General features: G+C 44.3%; 1 protein-coding gene across 1 annotated transcript in view; it reads left to right on the forward strand.

The window, feature by feature from the left end:
• The window catches only part of DOK5 (docking protein 5), a 127522-nt gene that overhangs the window by 96809 nt on the left and 13360 nt on the right, over positions 1–17353 (forward strand). The window contains exon 6 of the mRNA XM_032461411.1: positions 1950–2085. Coding sequence (XP_032317302.1) covers positions 1950–2085 — 136 coding nt within the window. The remainder of the gene's footprint in view (positions 1–1949; positions 2086–17353) is intronic.

Consider the following 17353-nt stretch of genomic DNA (forward strand, 5'->3'; position numbering starts at 1 on the left):
ACTGGTATTAAAAATAGAATAGAAAATATCAACGTGTTATAAGCTGATGATAGATAGGCAGATAGCTACACGGTACCTGATGATAGAGAAATAGATGGACAGACACACTGGGTCACAGTCTGAACTGTATTGATTACTGTGGGTTGCAGTTAGAAGCATTTTAAAAGCTACTAGATTATCAAATTTGAGAAGCAGTCACAGGGTTTGCTATGAATCAGTCATCCTACAGGTGTTGCTGAGTAACAGGTAGATTCATCCTGTCTGGGACCAAGGTTAGCATCTAGGTAAGTAAATAAATAATGACCTCTGACCGAGAGGAAACAGAAGACCACTTGCTCTTACAGAATTGATTGACAGTTTTTCCTCTTAACAAATTGTATTTTTATATTTGATGGAAAAAAAGAGTTGTGAAAAACGTAAGATCTTGCAGAATTAGGTGCCAAGTAGTAGAATCAAATCCGTATAGTGGATCAGATGAAGAGGGGATCGCAGTGAAGGCGGGGGTATTTTAAGAAATCTTCAGGAAGGAAATGGGACTTGAGTTTTAGTTTTTAGTTTTTATTTCTTCATTGGATTAGAACGACTTACTAGTTAAAATCACACGATCAACCTCATAAGCTATTCTTCATATTAGCTTGTTGACGGAGCCTTCCAGTTTTTCTCTTTCTTCTTCTTACATTAATTTTGACCAATTAATGTACACTGTGCAGTATATGCTGAAAAGTGCCATATGGCCGTGGTATTAGGCCAACTGTGGAACATTAGATAAGGATAAATCTTCCTTTCTCATTGCATTAATTGCAGAGACTAGAATAGATAAAATAATTAACAGTAGTCTGAGTTGAAAATTTGGTGTCCATTGCTGTGTTAAAAAGTTCTTTAGACATGAACCTCTGGATGTGAACAGAACTCGGGCAGTAAGGCCAGTGTTCAGCTTTTCAGCAAGAGATTCTGAGGTGGAAGGACCGGAATTAGGTATTAGAATAATTAAGTCATTGTTAATAATTAGTTTAATAATAATTAAATATTGATCTTTAAAACAAGCAAAAACAACCTCTTAGTTTACTGTTGATATGCATTATGTATCAAAATTAGAACTTTAAAAAATGTCCTTTAAAAATTATCCTTGATGAGTTTGTCCAAGTTCTTTAAAAATGCTGAGAATAATTAAAATATATTTGGTAATTATATATAATTGGTAGTTAAAACACATTTATTTGGTTCTTGCCTAATTATGTGTACCAGTCTTCCCTTATTAATAGAATTCATTTCTGTTTTTTAAACAGTCTGAGGTGGAAATGATCCTCCTTTTAGTCCTTAATATTAATGATGAAACCCATATAGATTTCCTTGAGTAGCTTCTCTCATGTTCCGCACATTAACTCAGAACGGTTATGTTCATCGTTCATTAAAAAAAACTCTGAGCTGCGCTTGGTTTACCACAATGAGTGAAAGCTGAGGTGAAGTTTGATCTATGATTTTGGAAATGAAATCATTCTTAAAGCCATCATCTGTAAGGGTGGTTAGAACAGAATCTGAGAGTCACAGAATCCTTCCACCTCTGCGCTGAATGGCACAGTTAGTGATGCGTTTTCTGACTCGTGGACTGTGATGGGAGGGCAGTTGTGCAGGGGTCCTGTATGAGAGTCGTACGGGAAATAGGTGGATACTGGGAATCAAGATATAGCTTTGTGTTAACCTTCTATGACAAAACCTACACGGCAAGAAACGCTGGGCCCAGTGTTGGCTTAGAGTGATTGTTTCCCTGCCCGTATTAATAACAGTTCCTCGAACATTTTGGTTCTGGCCAACTTTGTTTCGCACATGGGAACAGGAATCCCAATCTCATACCAAATAAATGAGCCTAGGCTCGTGGAACAGTCTAGGCTCTCAGTGCACTGAACTTGCGGGAGCTGACTCTCACGAGCTGCCTGTCTTTGTTTTCACAGGATGTGTGAGACTGGTGAAGGGCTGTTTATCTTTCAAACGCGAGATGGGGAGGCCATCTACCAGAAGGTCCACTCTGCTGCCTTGGCCATCGCCGAGCAGCACGAGCGCCTGCTCCAGAGCGTGAAAAATTCAATGGTATGTTTGGAATTGCTCGCTCACGACCCGTCTGCGCCGCTGTAGGATGCAGGCGTGGAATCTTTGCGCTGCAGACGTGGTCAGTATCCCTGGGGGCACGTGGTTTTCTCCTGCGCTCAGCAGTGTGTTGCTTGGACTAATGTCATCCTTGGGAAGCCCAGAGCGGCCAGTGGGTAACACAGAGACACACACCCCTCATCATTTCTTACCCACTTGTGCCTCAGTTGTTACGTGTGTGTCTTAATCAGAGCGGGCTCCTACAACAAAATGCCATAGACTGAGCGATTTATAAAAAAACAAAGTTACTTCTCACTGGGAGGCTGGGAAGTCCAAGGTCAAGGTGCTGGCAGATTCTGATGGGACCTGCTTCCTGGGTCATAGATGGCTGTCTTTTCTGTGTCTCACAGGGCAGAAGGGGTGAGAGGTCTCTCTGGGTCCCTTTCATAGGAACACTAATGCCATTCATGAGGGCCCCACCCTCACGACCTAAGCACCTCCCATAGGCCCCACCTTCTAATACCATCGCCTTGGGGGTTAAGATTTGAACATACGAATTTGAAGGTGGGGAACACAGCATTCAGCCTCTTGCAGTGTGTATGTATGTCCATTAGAATCAATGGGATGTGTACGGACATCTATGGACACAGCTGTGTGGATTATCTACCAATATTTATGTATTTATAACTGTATCAGAAGTTATAATTTCAAACATCAGAAGGGGTCAGAGAGAAAGTGTAAGCGAGAGAAGAGGGCTGAGGGGAAACTGGGGTGAAATGTCAAAAGCTCGGGATCGGACAGCTGTTGACATGAGATTGTGGTTCGCATGTAAGAGAGCTCTTGATTTTTTTTCCACTGAAGTCAAGAATTTGAATCTGTGCATAATATCCTCCAGTTTGTAACTGTTGGAAATTAATTGCAGTTGAAATCAACAAGAAAACAGTGAACTCTTTGTGGGACAAAGATAACCTATCTGTAGGTCTCCCTCCTGCCCACCGCCATGCATTTGCCATCACTGGTGGATAAACCTTCACAGTCATCAATGTCTAATGACACCACAAGCACAGAGACGCATGGGCACATATAAACGCTCTCTCGGAACACCTACTGTGTCCATTGCATGGTGCTGGGGACTGTGAGTTTTACAGAGAATTATGATTCATGAGTTTCTTCTTTAAAAAGAATGAATTCACAAAAATCTGAGATGAATGCACAACAGTTAAGTAATGCAAATCACATGTTGTGGCTGCAAACCCATGCATAGAGATTCACTTCTGGAATGAAATCTGCAAACCCAAGAGGAACCGGGTTGGCATGGTCAGATTTGGGCATTTGGAAAATTTATGATTTAACCATGTAGGGTGGTTGGCTTTAAAGAGGGGGAGAAGCATGCCAGCAATATGATCTATCCCAAAGCAGCTCTAGATTATTCCCAAATGACTTGTGCACGCAGCACTCTGGGATTTTAGAGCAGGGATCAGCAAAACTTTCTGTAAAGGGCAAGATAGTAAATATTTTAGGCTTTGCAACTCTTTAATTCTGCTTTTTAGAGCAAAAGCAAGCATAAGTAACATGGAATCAATGAACACTGAAATTCGCATTTCATGTAATTTTCACATATTAAGAAATATTCTTCTTCTTTTGATTTTTTTTTCCCCAACCATTTAAAATTTTTTTTTCTGAATTAATTTAGTCCTGGTATCCATTTCCTTGTATGCTTCCCAGTTCTGGATCTTGCAGTAAAGATAGATAAATGCATGGAGGAATGGATGGGTGAGTAGATAGAGAGATATAAATATAGATGTAAAGTAGAACTCAAGTCATTTTGAACTTACAGGGCAGCATGCCATTGCATTAAAGTTGTGAGCCACACACACATCCCATTAGATGCCTTTAAACATCTGAAGTTTTAAGATTACCTTTTTATAAAGCCATCAATTAGCATAAATTATTATGTGCTTGAAAGGCAAGTTCTGCAGGCACACATTTTTCCATTTACAACCTTCTCATTACTTCCACTAAAAATTAATCAGGAATATGAGTAATTTGTTCACATCATCCCTCTGCAAATTTAACTGCAATATAATGTTGTTTGCTTTTAATTTGCTGTATTCTTAACAAGCTCTATCAAATGAATGTGATTTTTAAAGTGAAAACATCCTGTTTTAGATGGAAATGAGTAAGCTTCAAAATGGGATCTGAATCTCAAGGACGTTAAACTAGGGATGGTGAAAAGCTTAAAATCAGCGTACTTGAATCAATCTCTGATGAGGGGAGAGAAGAGATGCTGTGCTAAAATGAAGCAAATGGAGATACTGCTGTTGGCCCACACTCCCTAAGCGGAGGTTTTGAGTTACTGGGAGTGGATCCACGCAGGTCTGGCTGGAATCTCAACTGGGAATCACCTTCATGCTGCCATGGGCTTGCGTCTCTGAGATGGTCAGGGTCGTCAGTGGAGAACCGTGGTGAAGCTAATCTCATTGTTAGGAAGCCCTAATCCACTGTTAGCTGTCACTGTTGTAAAAGCTTTCAAGATAGAATGCGTTGCCGTGGGACTCATGACAGTTTGAAGTTACAGCCTTGAGTGAATTGGTTTGGATGAGACTCACGGCCCTGAATCTCGGAAGTCATAAAGAAGAGGCTTGTGATTAGAATAATAATAATAATTATTACTACTATTAATACTACTACTACTATTATTATTATTATTATCATCATCATCATCATCACTGTGATTGGCTGAATAATGGCTCCCCAGAGCTCTTCCACATCTTAATCCCTGGAACCTGTGAACATTACCTTGTGTGGCAGAAGGGACTTCGCAGATGTGATTAAGTTAAAGCTCTTGAGATGGGAGATTGTCCTGGACCATCCAGGTGGGCCGAGTGTCATCACAAGGGTCCTCGGAAGGAGGAAACAGGAGGAGTCAGAGCCAGATGGGAGGTAATGAGACAGTGGAAGCAGAGGGACAGACAGAGAGAGATTGGAAGAGTCTGCAGATAGTTTTGAAGGTAGAAGAGGGAGATACGACCCCAAGGATGTGGGTGACCTCTAGAAGCTGGGAAAAGTCAGGACACGGATTCTCCCCTGGAACTCCCAAAAGGAACCAGCCCTGCTGGCGCCTTGACTTCATTAGCCCAGTGAACCTGATTTCGGACTTCTGGCCTCCGGAGCTGGAAGAGAATACATTTGTGTCATTTCAAGTCCCCACATTGTGGTAAGTTTGTTACAGCAGCTGAGGTAACTAATACAATAACAGTATCGGCAATACTGAGTCTTTACTCTGTAGCAGACAGTGTTTTGACTTCGTGTGTACATTCTAACCCTCACAACGACCCTTGGGTGGAAGGCACAGTGCCACCGGCTTGGAAGGACCAGAGCTCGAATTTGAAGCAGGCGTGCTGGGGTAACCCCCACCTTACACTTTATCTCGAAGTCAAGCCCTGAGATGTGTTTATTTTTCTTTTTTCTTTTTTTCTTTTTGTCCTGTGTGAGATCAGCTCACTGCTCTTCTAAAAATTCCAAATTAATGTCCAGCGTTTAAAAACTAAGAGGCCTCACATAAAACTCAAATTTCTGTATTATCTTGAAAAGCGAAAAAGTCACTCTGATCTCACGTCCCCACGTGGCAACCATCAGAAACGCGAAAGGAATGCCTTCCTTCTTTGGGTAGAACGGGGATCTTCAGGTTTCCGCAGTCCCTGCCGCTCTCCATTCTCACACACCAGACGGCCCCTCTCTGGGCATTCGCTACCCAGGCTTTGGCCAAGTGATGTCCTGCCTACGTTTCTACCTGTATTCGTTTTCAGTTGCTGTGTGACAAAGTGCCACAAACTATGCACCATAAAACAACACACGTTTATTTAAAACCTCATAGTTGCTGTGGGTCAGGGGGGTTGGCAGGGCTTACCCAGGCCCCCTGCTTCAGGTTCTCACAAGGTTGAGATGCTCGGGCCTCACGGAAGGTGAGGCTGGGGACCCACCCACTCACAAGCTCACGGTGGTTATTGGTGGAGTTTACCACCTTGGGGCTGTAGGATCAAGGACCTCAGTTTCTTGTTGGCCGTTGGATGGAGGCCATCCTTAGCTCCCAGAGGCCACCCTCAGTTCCTTGCCACATGGGCCTTCCCAACACAGCCACTTACTTCATCAAAGCTAGCAAGAAAGACTCTCCCTGCAAAATGGGGGCCACGGTCCTATGGACTCCAGTCATGGACGTGATGTCTCACCACTGTGTCATAGGCTGTTGGTTGAAAGCAGATCACAAGTCCTTCCCACGGGCAGGGGAGGGGATCACACGAGGGTGTGCACACCTGGAGGAGGGGACCACGGGGCCGCCTTAGTGTCTGTCCCCACACCGTGCAGACGTCTGGAATAATACTTATCTAGTGCTTTGATTTTACTGTTTAAATATGTTTCCTACCTGATGTTGTTTTGCTAATAGTGCTGTTTATGTGTGAAGCCCCTGCCACATGCCAGGCTCTTGAGTAAGAACGACCACCGCCACTTATCAAGCCGCTTTCCTGGCTTCTTCTTGAATCAATGCCATATCTCTGTGAGGTGGATTCATTCATGCGTCCTCATTCAAACATGTTCACGGGGGACCTGATATGCTGTGTTGTGTGCTCTAGGCTGCAGGGGTACCTGACAGGTGAAGCCCATGGTCCCACGGGGCTTGCAGTTCAAGGGGGTTCATGACCCTTGGCCTGGAAGGAGTCACTGTCCAGCTCTTGTAGATGATGAAACAGATGCTCAGAGTGGTTAAGTCACTTGCCTGCAGCCTTGGAGCTCATTACTGTTGGAGCCAGGAACTCAGGTTGCTTTTATCCTAAACCTCTTCACTCCCTAGAAGGGTTTTAAAGCCCTTATATTTCTCTAATATCCACACGGAGAACTGTCTTCACATTTTCAGATTACCTGGAATAGCAGAGTACCTTTCAGAAATACATATCAACTTAGAGTGTGTGTAAGAAAATTCCTGTTACAAGAAGTCCTGTTTCTTTTGGTAGCCATCTTCTGTCTGCTAAGTCTTCTCCCCACCTCCTCCTTTTTTAACTCTGTGCATTATTAAGTATTCACTCTGAAGAGGGTGTAGAGAGGGTGGGGTGGGCCCGTGGGGTGAGGGGAAGGACTCTCTGTGGAATGAGACGGGTGGCAGGGGCCGGTTTGCTCAGGAGCCGCCGCTGCCCGGCTGCGGAAGCTGCAGGGAAACTCATTACCCGGGACACTTTGGGACTCCCCTGAGCACACAGCTATTTTTACCAGCTTGAAGATCAGTGTCTATGACAAAGTCTAATTTTGGAACAAGGAGTGGCAGTGTGTGGGATGTTCCTCATTCCACGACCGGGCCTGTCATTTTTAGAATTTCCTTCAAGGCCAGGGTGACAGGGTGCAGGCGCCCTCGGGGGCTGCAGGGCGGGGCTCCACTGAGGCGACATTGAGAGGCGGTGTCTCCTCGTCCTCTGCCGCCCTGACTGTGCACCTGGATTGGAGGGTTAAACTCTGAGCTGTTCTTTTCCCCTCTTTGTTTGTTTCATTGACAGATTTACTTCTAGTCTTGGTGTTACAAATAAAATTGGTTAATGAATTTGTAGAATTTAAGGGAAATTCTACAGTTCTGGAAACCAAAGTAATTCCGTTCAACCTAATTTAAAAAGCAATGGTCTACACATTTAAAATAAAAAAGAGAGGTCATCAAAGAAAGCATCAAATCAATTTCATTATTACTCAGACACTTTTGAAAAAGACTCTTGCCTGCTAGGATTTTATTTGTATACACTCCCTTCTCGCATCTGTGTCCCCACCCCTCCACCTACAAAAAATCAATTTTTACCTCTTTTTCTGCTTATGGTTTCTGGTTAGTTGGGTTAATTTACAGGTTGTTTTTTTTTTTTTTTAAGTGTACTGCTTAAAACAGCAATCAACTTTTTTTCCACTCCTGAATTAAACTCTTTTTATATCCTAGTATATTAATTATAATTGAAAAAAAGTCTTTTGTTGAACACCTGTCTACTGCTTACAAAGTAGATCTTATAGAGAACATAAAATAAAATGTAAAAAAAAAATATTTTGCATCTTTAAAGGAGCTTAAAATTTAGATAAGAAATTATGATTAAACCCCTCAAAACATCAACAGTGTCGTCCTGGGATTCAGTTTGCTGTTGTCTCTTTAGGAGGCAGTTTGTCCCTATTGATCAAAGTTAAATCCACACATCTCTTTCTCAACCACAGTACTTTGAGGAATTTACTCTGAAGATTGACTAGAAGAAGCAAAGATGGCGTGGACACAAATGTTCACAGAGGGAGTCATTCCCTTTTTCTTATATTCTGCTGTTTCCCAAACATTTGCTGAGCCTTGCTGTCCACGAGGGGCTAAGAAGTGACCAAGGAGAGGATGTCCCCATTCTCGGGGGGCTTATGTGCAGTATAGAAATAGCACCCAGAGGGGGAGATTGGATAAACTGTGCACGTGACGTAACTGGAATTAAATGAGGCAGTTAAGTAGGGTCACACTTAGCAATATCAAAGGTGTGTGAACTAAATGAGTAAGGAAGAGGCAGGACCGTAGGCAGAGTCCCAGAGGCCCACACTCACTTTGTAAGCAGCTTCTCTCCTCTGAGCCGTGTGGATTCACTTTTTCTTTTAGTAGTTTGTCAAAGGAAAAAGTGATAATCCCAAATACCTGTCAGTGAAATCAGAGGCCACTCATGATTTTAACCAGAATCAGTCATTTTTAGAGACACCGGAGACGCCCATCAGTAGAGGTCCCCGCTTTCGGCTGCCCCAGCAGACACATGCTTTGCCTGGTATGGCTTTTTTTTTTCCTATGATATCAATGTGTCTGGACATGACCAGAAGTGGACAACCAGAACGCAGCATGGAGGGGGCACTCGGAGGTGGTCCTGGATGGGAGGTTGCCACCAGCTATGAAAGTTTCTACATTTGAGGGGGAGATACAGTCAATTGCTTCTACAGAACTGGAAACTGACCACTTAATAGGTTCTCTCTCAGATATTCATTGACCTGTCCAGGCATGAAATACGAATCTTCCTCCCTTGTGTAAGTAGCAAGGGGGAAGGGGAAGTTGTCTACTGACTCACTTCAGGCAGCAAAAATTCTTAGGTAGATGTCTAAGTGGCCAGAGCAGGGGAGGGACCGCAGGACAGGTGTCGGGAGCTGGCACCTGCCGACCGGTTTCTGTCTGGTTCTAAAAGGTTTGTGCACAGATGATACTTTTTAAAGATGAAATTCATTCCCAGTGTTTACAATAGAAGGTTTCACATAAAATGACATGGTTCTGTCTTTTGACAAAATGAGATAACACTGTGCCTGCCTGAGTCAGAATTGAATAGTGACTACCATTTGAGATGCTAACTGCTGTTCAGTTTTTTGTAGTTCTTATCATGTCTTGTTGTCTCAATAACCAGAAGGTTTTACTCATTTCTGATACCTGCATGAGCCGCTCAGACATTCAAGTTTGCAGCCCCTGATCTAGGGGAATCACACACGCCTCCTGTCCTTTATGTTTTTGCCGAGACATTTATTATTTCCCTGATAGCTCCTTTTATGGAAGATTATTGTCATTTCTCTGGCTCTTACTGTGGAAAGTGTCAAGGTGGATTTGCATGTAGTAGCTTGTGATGGAAAATGCAAACCATGTGTGGATGTGACTGTACCTAGTGACAAAACCCCCCTGTGCAGTCTGTTACAGAAGAGTAACCAGGCTTTTGTGTATTTCAGGCAATAAGGCAAAAATTGCATGATGAGCTTTTAAAGGCTCTGTTGTGTGTAATCAGAAGGGTGACCCTAGGAAATTTTTTTTCCCAATCTGGGACATTTTTGAGAGTCAAGTCTGATCCTATTAAAAGCAACACTGGCTATGTAATGTGTAGGTCTGGTTCAAAATGAAAACAGGGTCCCTTGTTCAAAAATTATAAAGATTTTCAAGATGGTGATAGCAGAGCATCAAATCAAGCATGAGGCCCTGCTAAGCGTGGTGCCCTGTGTGACAGCACAGTTACACGCCCCTGAAACCGGCCTTGATTAAGAGTTATGCCTGGATAACAGATGTCAACAGGATGCAACCAGGAAAACTGGACTGTATGCTCCCCCCTAACCCCTGGTTTTCAGCGGGCAGCGTACTGTGTCCCAGGAGACATCTGGCAATCGCGGGAGTCATTTGCGGTGGTCAGTGCTGAGTCGGGGGTGGAGGTGGGGTGCTGCCGGCTAGTGCGGAGAGATCAGGGGTGCTGTTGAACATTCTGTAATGCACAGGACAGTATAATCCACAACCACAAATGACCTGGCCCCAGATGTCAATCGTGGCAGGCTGAGAAGCCCTGCTGTAAAGATAGGGCAGGTTCTGCTAAAAGTCTGGGCAAGAATTTGATGGGTCAGCGGAGTGTCCAGGACTGAATGTCACTTCTGAGCTGTGCAGCTTGACGTCCTCTGGCCCTTTTTCCTTCTTGTGTCGTATGTGGGTGATAATAACAGTGTTTATGTCTCGTAGTGTTCTGTGGTTCACGAGAGCTAGTCCCTGTGAGGCACGTGGGAGGGACACACAGTAAGACGCCGCACATGTGAGCCATGAGGAAGAGTCCCTCTGTGCTTGTGCTGACCGGCCACCCCGAAGCCAGGGCAACGCAAATGGTCGTCACTAGGAGTTAGGATGACGGGGCTGAGCACTGCTGTTTGTTGTTTCCATAGACACGGAGGCACCTGTGCAAGTGTGCCAGCATCAGACCTGGGGGTAAGGCTCCTGCAGAGTCAAGCACTCAGCAGGACCTCGTCAATTTGCAGAGTTCCTTATACCCACTTTGCAGTGCGAAGTACAGCAAAACAAAGTCCAGCACTTCTGCGTGGTCCAGGCCATCCTGCCCACCAGCCCATCACTTGAGTCAGTGAACTTGCCCGAAGTGAGCAGGAGACACCCCGTGCCTCCCTGGTCGCAGTTCTGGCACGCACCTGGCGTCTTGTCACCAAAGCACCTGCTTCTAGTGAGTGTAAGCTGTTGAGTTTAAAGGTTCAGTCTGACCACGTGGGGATTTTGCCTCGGCATTAACCTTAAAAGCTGATCTTAGAGTAAGTGGCTGCTCCACTCTAAACAGTGAGCCCCCTGGGGGGCAGGGGACTAGGCTCCCCCTGTGTGTCTGCAGTAATCTCAGGGCCTGGCACAGGGTTTCCTAAAGTTTTTTGTTGTCAAATAGACAATTTTTAATGAGCATAGAGAAAAGAAAAAATGGAGCCAGAATAGCAAACCCAGTTCCCTCCCAAGGCCAAGACCAGGCCCAGGTTCCAAGCAAGTCTGCTCTGAGAGGCCGTGGAAACAGTCCCTGAGGTTATCCATTGCGATGTACCAGGTGAGGAGAGGGTTTCTCGTCGGTAAGGAGGCATCAAAAGTTACCAGAAGCAAAGGGAGGAGTGATTCTGTTTTATGCATGTGGCTGAGAATTCAGTTGGCTCTGAATAAACTGATGCAAATCACTTTCATCCCCCATGAAAATAACCGTTGGAGTACATCTGGTGCTCAGCAAAACGCCGCGTTTGGAGATTTGGCCCCAAACGGTTGATTCCACTAACGGCTGCTCCAGCGGAGCTGCAGCGACAAGGGACGCATTGTTTCAGCCAGAGTTCGCTCACCGCCGAGTGTCTCTGCTGCGTTTTTTCCCTTAGCAATCTTTCTCTCCTACTCACTTTTTCTTTTCTGTCTCTCTCCTTTTTTTTTTTTTTTTGTAACTTTCAAGAAGTAAGCCTCTGCTTGCTGTGTTTCCTTGACAGTTCAGTAAGATCCTGTGATACCTCGGCAACATTTTGATGTTACTTTGCTCCCAATGTCAGAACAAGGGAGAGGAGGTGGAGAAAGCGAAGACAGCTCTTTGGGTGGTTTGTGCCAAACATCTGTCAGAGCCGGAGTCAGGATCCAGCAGCCCATGGGAGCGGGTTTCGTGAGAAAGCCACGGAAGCCCGCCTGTTGGGCAGACAGCTGATTTCCACCTGAGAGCAGGCACTGGGGGTCCCAGGGCAGGAGAATCCCCGGTAGAGTCTGTTCCGCAAGATACAGTGGGCATGTTTCCATCTCCCCGCATCTCCTTCGACCAACTGCCATTTCTCTAAGCTTTGGAAATGAAACTCAGGTGCCTTTTATCCCTGTGAACAGAATATGAGCTCAGCCTTTAAGGTATTCATAACATCCTCGGTGCTTTCTGTGAGAAATACATCGAAACAAAAGGTGATTCGTTGGCACAATACAGATGGATGGCCTGCAAAGGCAAAGACATTTAATATCCGGCCCTTGACAGAAAAGTTTGCCAGCCTTGGTCTTATTCATTCTTTTGAGTGGAATGCATTTTATTGGCAATATTATTAGGTCCATTTCACAGGGCGGGAAACTGAGGCTCCATGGCTCACAATCAGTAAGGGAAGAGCGGGGACAAGACCCGGAGGCCCAGGATGTGGAGTCAGTGGGAACTGAAAGGAAGGAGTGAACTGGGGAGACTTTGTGGAGGTAGAAGAGAGGGTGCATGTAGGGTCTGGGTGTAAGCACGTTTGTGGTCTGGGCAGGGTCATGGGGTGAGGGGAAAGGAAAGGGGGACTCGGGGACAGTGGTCCTCCACCTCACCTGGAAGGCGCACTGAGCCGCAGGTGGATGGGCTCCACCTCCATTGTCAGCAGCTCTGGGGGAGGCATTAGAGTTTGAATGGGGAGCACACTTTGAGGCCTATGGCTCCGAAGTGACTGAGAATCTGGCTCCTTGGTCTCAGGAAGGAGCGAGACGGGAGCCAGAGAGGGCACAGCGTGGGAGCGCGTGCTCTGATGCCCGTGCACACACAGGAATCCGCAGGAAGACCTGTCCTGATCATCCAGGGAGCAGCGTTGTGCTGAGAACGGGGTGTCAATGCCGGCGTAATTCCCTGATGGTCCGATTATATTGGCCCTCTCCCAGTCTTCACAGGCGTCTCAGCAGGACCTGTTCACGGGGTTTCGTGGGTTTATGAAAGCAGGAACGCATTGTTAAGCTCTGTCACTGGAGAAAGCTAGATCCTTTAAGATGTCCTTCCTCCTCTGACAGTGGGGCGTGCCGTCCGGCAGGTGGAGGGAAGGTGGGCAGGATGGAGGCTGGGCAGACCTCTGGACACATCTTCTCACCCACGTGCTTGCCCCTCAGTGATTCCAAAACTTGTTCAACAGCATTTGCATCCTGGTCCCAGAGGATTTTGTTACTGCCACTTAGCGGAGCAATTAGCATTTTAAGCAATTTGTATTGATTCAATGAACCTGCTTCCTCAAGCAGAAAGAACCCCAAAGAAGGCAGCAAATGGAGTCATCTCAATCAGTGACTCCCAGCACCAAACCGTACAAGATCTGTGTGCTAGAATGTTGCAAGAGTGTTTGATAAACCTCAGAAACACAGATTTGTCAAACCTGGTAAACAGATTGCATGCTACAACAAACGCATGCTTGAGTTTTATCTCTTTTTAATAAAGTATTCTGTAAGACTGCTGTCCTCTTTTAAGAGAGACATTTGGTCTGGATTTTGTCAGAATAAACCTAACATTTTAAGATTCAGTTCAAAACATGTTTACTATTCATGAGATATTTGGAGTACTTCTCTCCAGTTATAAATTTGAAATTATGTTTAAGCTTCTTTGAGAATTCTTATCTAGTCTCCTTTTAATTCCCCCTTGTTTTCATTTTCTAGTCAAGTGTCATCTGGAGAAGATTAAGGCTGTTAGGGGTGGGGAGGGGGGCACCTCTAAACCTACAGTGTGTAAACAGGAAGATATTTCCCCTCTGCAAGCCTGTTCTTGGAGGAGTGGGGGATACTTGCACATATATCTCAGTGCCTTACTCATCATTAGAAAGTTCTTTAAACTAGCATATGGATTGTTATGCTATTGAGGGAAGAAGCTGTGATTTATTTTGAGATTTCAAAAGAAGGCTTTTGAATTAAAAGATTTGATTTGCACATGATGTAAAATGCAAATTGTGCAAAAGGATGTACAGCATAAAGTAAGTCTCTTTCCTGTGCTTAAGTATCTCAGGTCCCCAGTTTACTTTCTCAGAAGTAAACACTTTACCAGATTCTTTTGCATCCTTCCAGAATGTCATATCACTTCGTAGATAAAAAACGAACAGTTTATTAGCAGGTTCATTCATTTCATGAGTACCTATTTTGTGTTGACCCTGTTCTGGGAAGCAAGAGTACAGCAGAGGACAAGACACAGTCCTTGCCTTCAAGGAGTTTACTGCATTTTTATGTGGGATGAGCCAGACAATCAGCAATAGCAAATAAACATGAAGCTACGTCAGGAGGTGGCGAATGCTAAGGCGAAGACTGCGGTGGAAAGGAGGAGAAAATGAAGGAGTTCTGTTGCTCTGATAATGTGATGCTCTGGCAGAGAGCTGAGGAGAGGGAGGAGTGAGCCTTGGAAATTTCTAAGGACTGACCTTTCCAGGTGGAGGGGACCGTAAGTGCAAAGGCCCTGAGGCAGCTCTATTTTTGCATGTTTACCTACAAGGCCATGATTTGGAAGAAGATAAAATGAGAAGAGGGTAGGAGGTGTTTAAAAGTCAGTAGGAGCCGAGTCCCGTATGGCCTGGTAGTCGTGTTAAAAGACTTTGGATTTTTCACGGGGTGAGTTGGGAAGTCATTGGAAGGTTCTGAGAAAAGGTGAGAGATGCTGACTTTGCTACTGAAAGGAGCCCTCTGGCAGCCATTTGGGGAAGACCAGGGTGGGGGAGGCCAGAGCACAGGTGAGAAGCAGAGTTAGGGGCTATCTCAGTCGTCTAGGCAGCCAGGGGAGTGCTAGTGACGTGGGCCAGGCTGATGTGGTGGATACTTGATACATTTTGAGGATTTGAACAACAGGATTTGCTGCTGGATGAACTCTTGTAGGATAGAGAGTAAGCAAGATAGTCTCAAAGGTTTCTCTATTTCCTTCTCCTTTCAGCAGAGCAGTGGGTCGAATGGAAGAACCATTTGCCTGTAAGGGGACGAGGTTGCGGGGAGTGGAGCGTGAGAAAGGCTAGTTCGAGTCTGTGCATGAGTGACTCTAGGTGGAGGTGGGAAGCAGCCTTTTAAGTCCACAAGTCTGAGGTTTAGGGGCAGGACTGGGGTTACAGATGCGCATCTGAGAGTCATCAGAGTGGAGAGACGGTCTTTAAACCCATCCCAGTGATGAGCTCTCCCCAGGAACATGCGCAAGTAAGTACTTGCAGCCCTTTGGTTTCAGAATTGTTTCATGTTACTTCATAAAGATCTGCCTCTTCCTTTGTAACGGCTAACAAGTTAGTCTGTTGCATAGATACACAACAATGTGGAGGTAAGACTGCTTTGTTTAAGAATAAAAATGAAAAGAACAACTCATCTACTTTTCTGATGTTAAGCATTCAAAAGTAATTTTTGAGTCAGTCGGAAATCCAATTTGAACATGGAAGTTAAAATTAAATTTTAAAATTCATTAAAAAACTGGTTATTGGAAGAGTTGTTGATAAAGTGGGTCTCAGTAAAAGTTGTGGTTAGCAGAAAAAATGTCATAAAGGAGATTGGGTCACAATTTAATTCTGTTATCTTATCTGGTAAATTAAAAATGGTTAGGGAAATGAACAAATAGTGTGTGGTGCAGCCAAAGGACGGGCAACAACGCAGATATTCAAATGACAGTGTCGAAGCTGGCAGAATTTAGGAACTTGAGGATATATTCAGAGGGCAGTGTAACAGTATATACACTATCCTGCAGTTTGTGTTAGATATACATCATGTAAGCACATTTTTTAAAATGTTTTTTTATTGAGTTATAGTCATTTTTACAATGTTGTGTCAAATTCCAGTATAGAGCACAATTTTTCAGTTATACGTGAACATACATATATTCATTGTCACATTATTTTTCACTGACGCACATTTTTTTAAAACGACCAAAAGAAAATATTAACATGTTATAAGTTCTCTGTGTTCCTTTGCTTTTGGATTTTCTAAGTGATGGATATAGGGCTTTTTTCAACTCTACCTGTATTCTTTTCTGTATTTCCTGAACATAATAAAAAATCTCATTATACCAAGGGAGAAAGAATGTAATTTATTACAACTCTTAAAAAATGGGTAATAAATATCACAAAAATGTGGACTCCCCACCCTCCTTTTAGGTCCTGGCAAAATACTGCCAGATCCAGAGATAAAGCTGCACCGGAGAATATAAACGCCCTGGGGAGGGCAGGGGGAGACCCAGAGCTTCTTGGATTTTCTCCCGTTCTTACACTTGTCGAATGTCTGTAGTGAGAGCTTCATCCATGTTGTTCATTGAGTTCACTGTGTGCCGGCTGGGATCCGGTGATGAAATACATTCTCCATGCATGTTTATTTATCTGATTTGATGTGTGGCTTGTTGTTGTTGCCTGAACACTGTTTTAAAGCTTCTACCTTCAAGCCAGAAACACAGTCCAATATCAAATATTTAGTTTTAAAAAGAAAATGTCAATGTTCCTATTAGGACCTTGTTCAGAACTCTTGCTAAAGACAGCATTTTGATTGATAAAGGGCTAATTAATATAAATATTGCTAACATTTATGGAACTCCACAGTGAGTCATGTGTGTTCTTGGAATTAGCTGCTAAGAAGTAGGAACTATTTCTCACTCTCGCTCTTTTTTTTTTACTAACGAGATTTTAAGGCCTAAAGGAGATTAAATAACTAACCTAGGGCCATACAGTTGTTCGTGGCAGATGCCAAACTTTAACCTCAAGTTCCTGACTCCGGACTTTGGGCTCTTACCACAGTGGAAAACTTTTCTCCCAGAGTGATAGATCTAAAGGTGATACATAACCTAGGACAGTGGTTCTCAAAGTGTGGTCCCTGGACCAGTATGATAGGAACCACCTGGGAACTTGGGAGAAATGCAAAACCCCATGGGAGTGGGGATGGGGGCCAGTAATCTGCATTTTAATGAACCCTGGAGATGATGCTTGCTTACTAAAGTTGGAGGGCGTGGAGAACTGCTGACCCAGGCTCCAGAAAGCTTGGGTAGAGTATATTTTCCAATATTACGTTCCCAGGAGGGTGGGCGGGCAGAACATGAAGGCATAGTTCAGGAAGCCAAGTGGAGAATGTCAGTGAATTTGAGGGGCGGTGTCACTGAGACAGCTGCTCTGAGTGGAGTGGAGAAAAGAGACATTGAAATGCCGGCTTCTTTCAGAACCTGCTTTTACTTTTTCTCTCTTGGAGACAAGTATCCCTTCTGATCCAACTTTGCCCACATGTTGTGCTTAAAATATC

Source organism: Camelus ferus, chromosome 19 (genome assembly GCF_009834535.1).
Source record: "Camelus ferus isolate YT-003-E chromosome 19, BCGSAC_Cfer_1.0, whole genome shotgun sequence".
Taxonomy (NCBI): Eukaryota; Metazoa; Chordata; class Mammalia; order Artiodactyla; family Camelidae; genus Camelus; species Camelus ferus.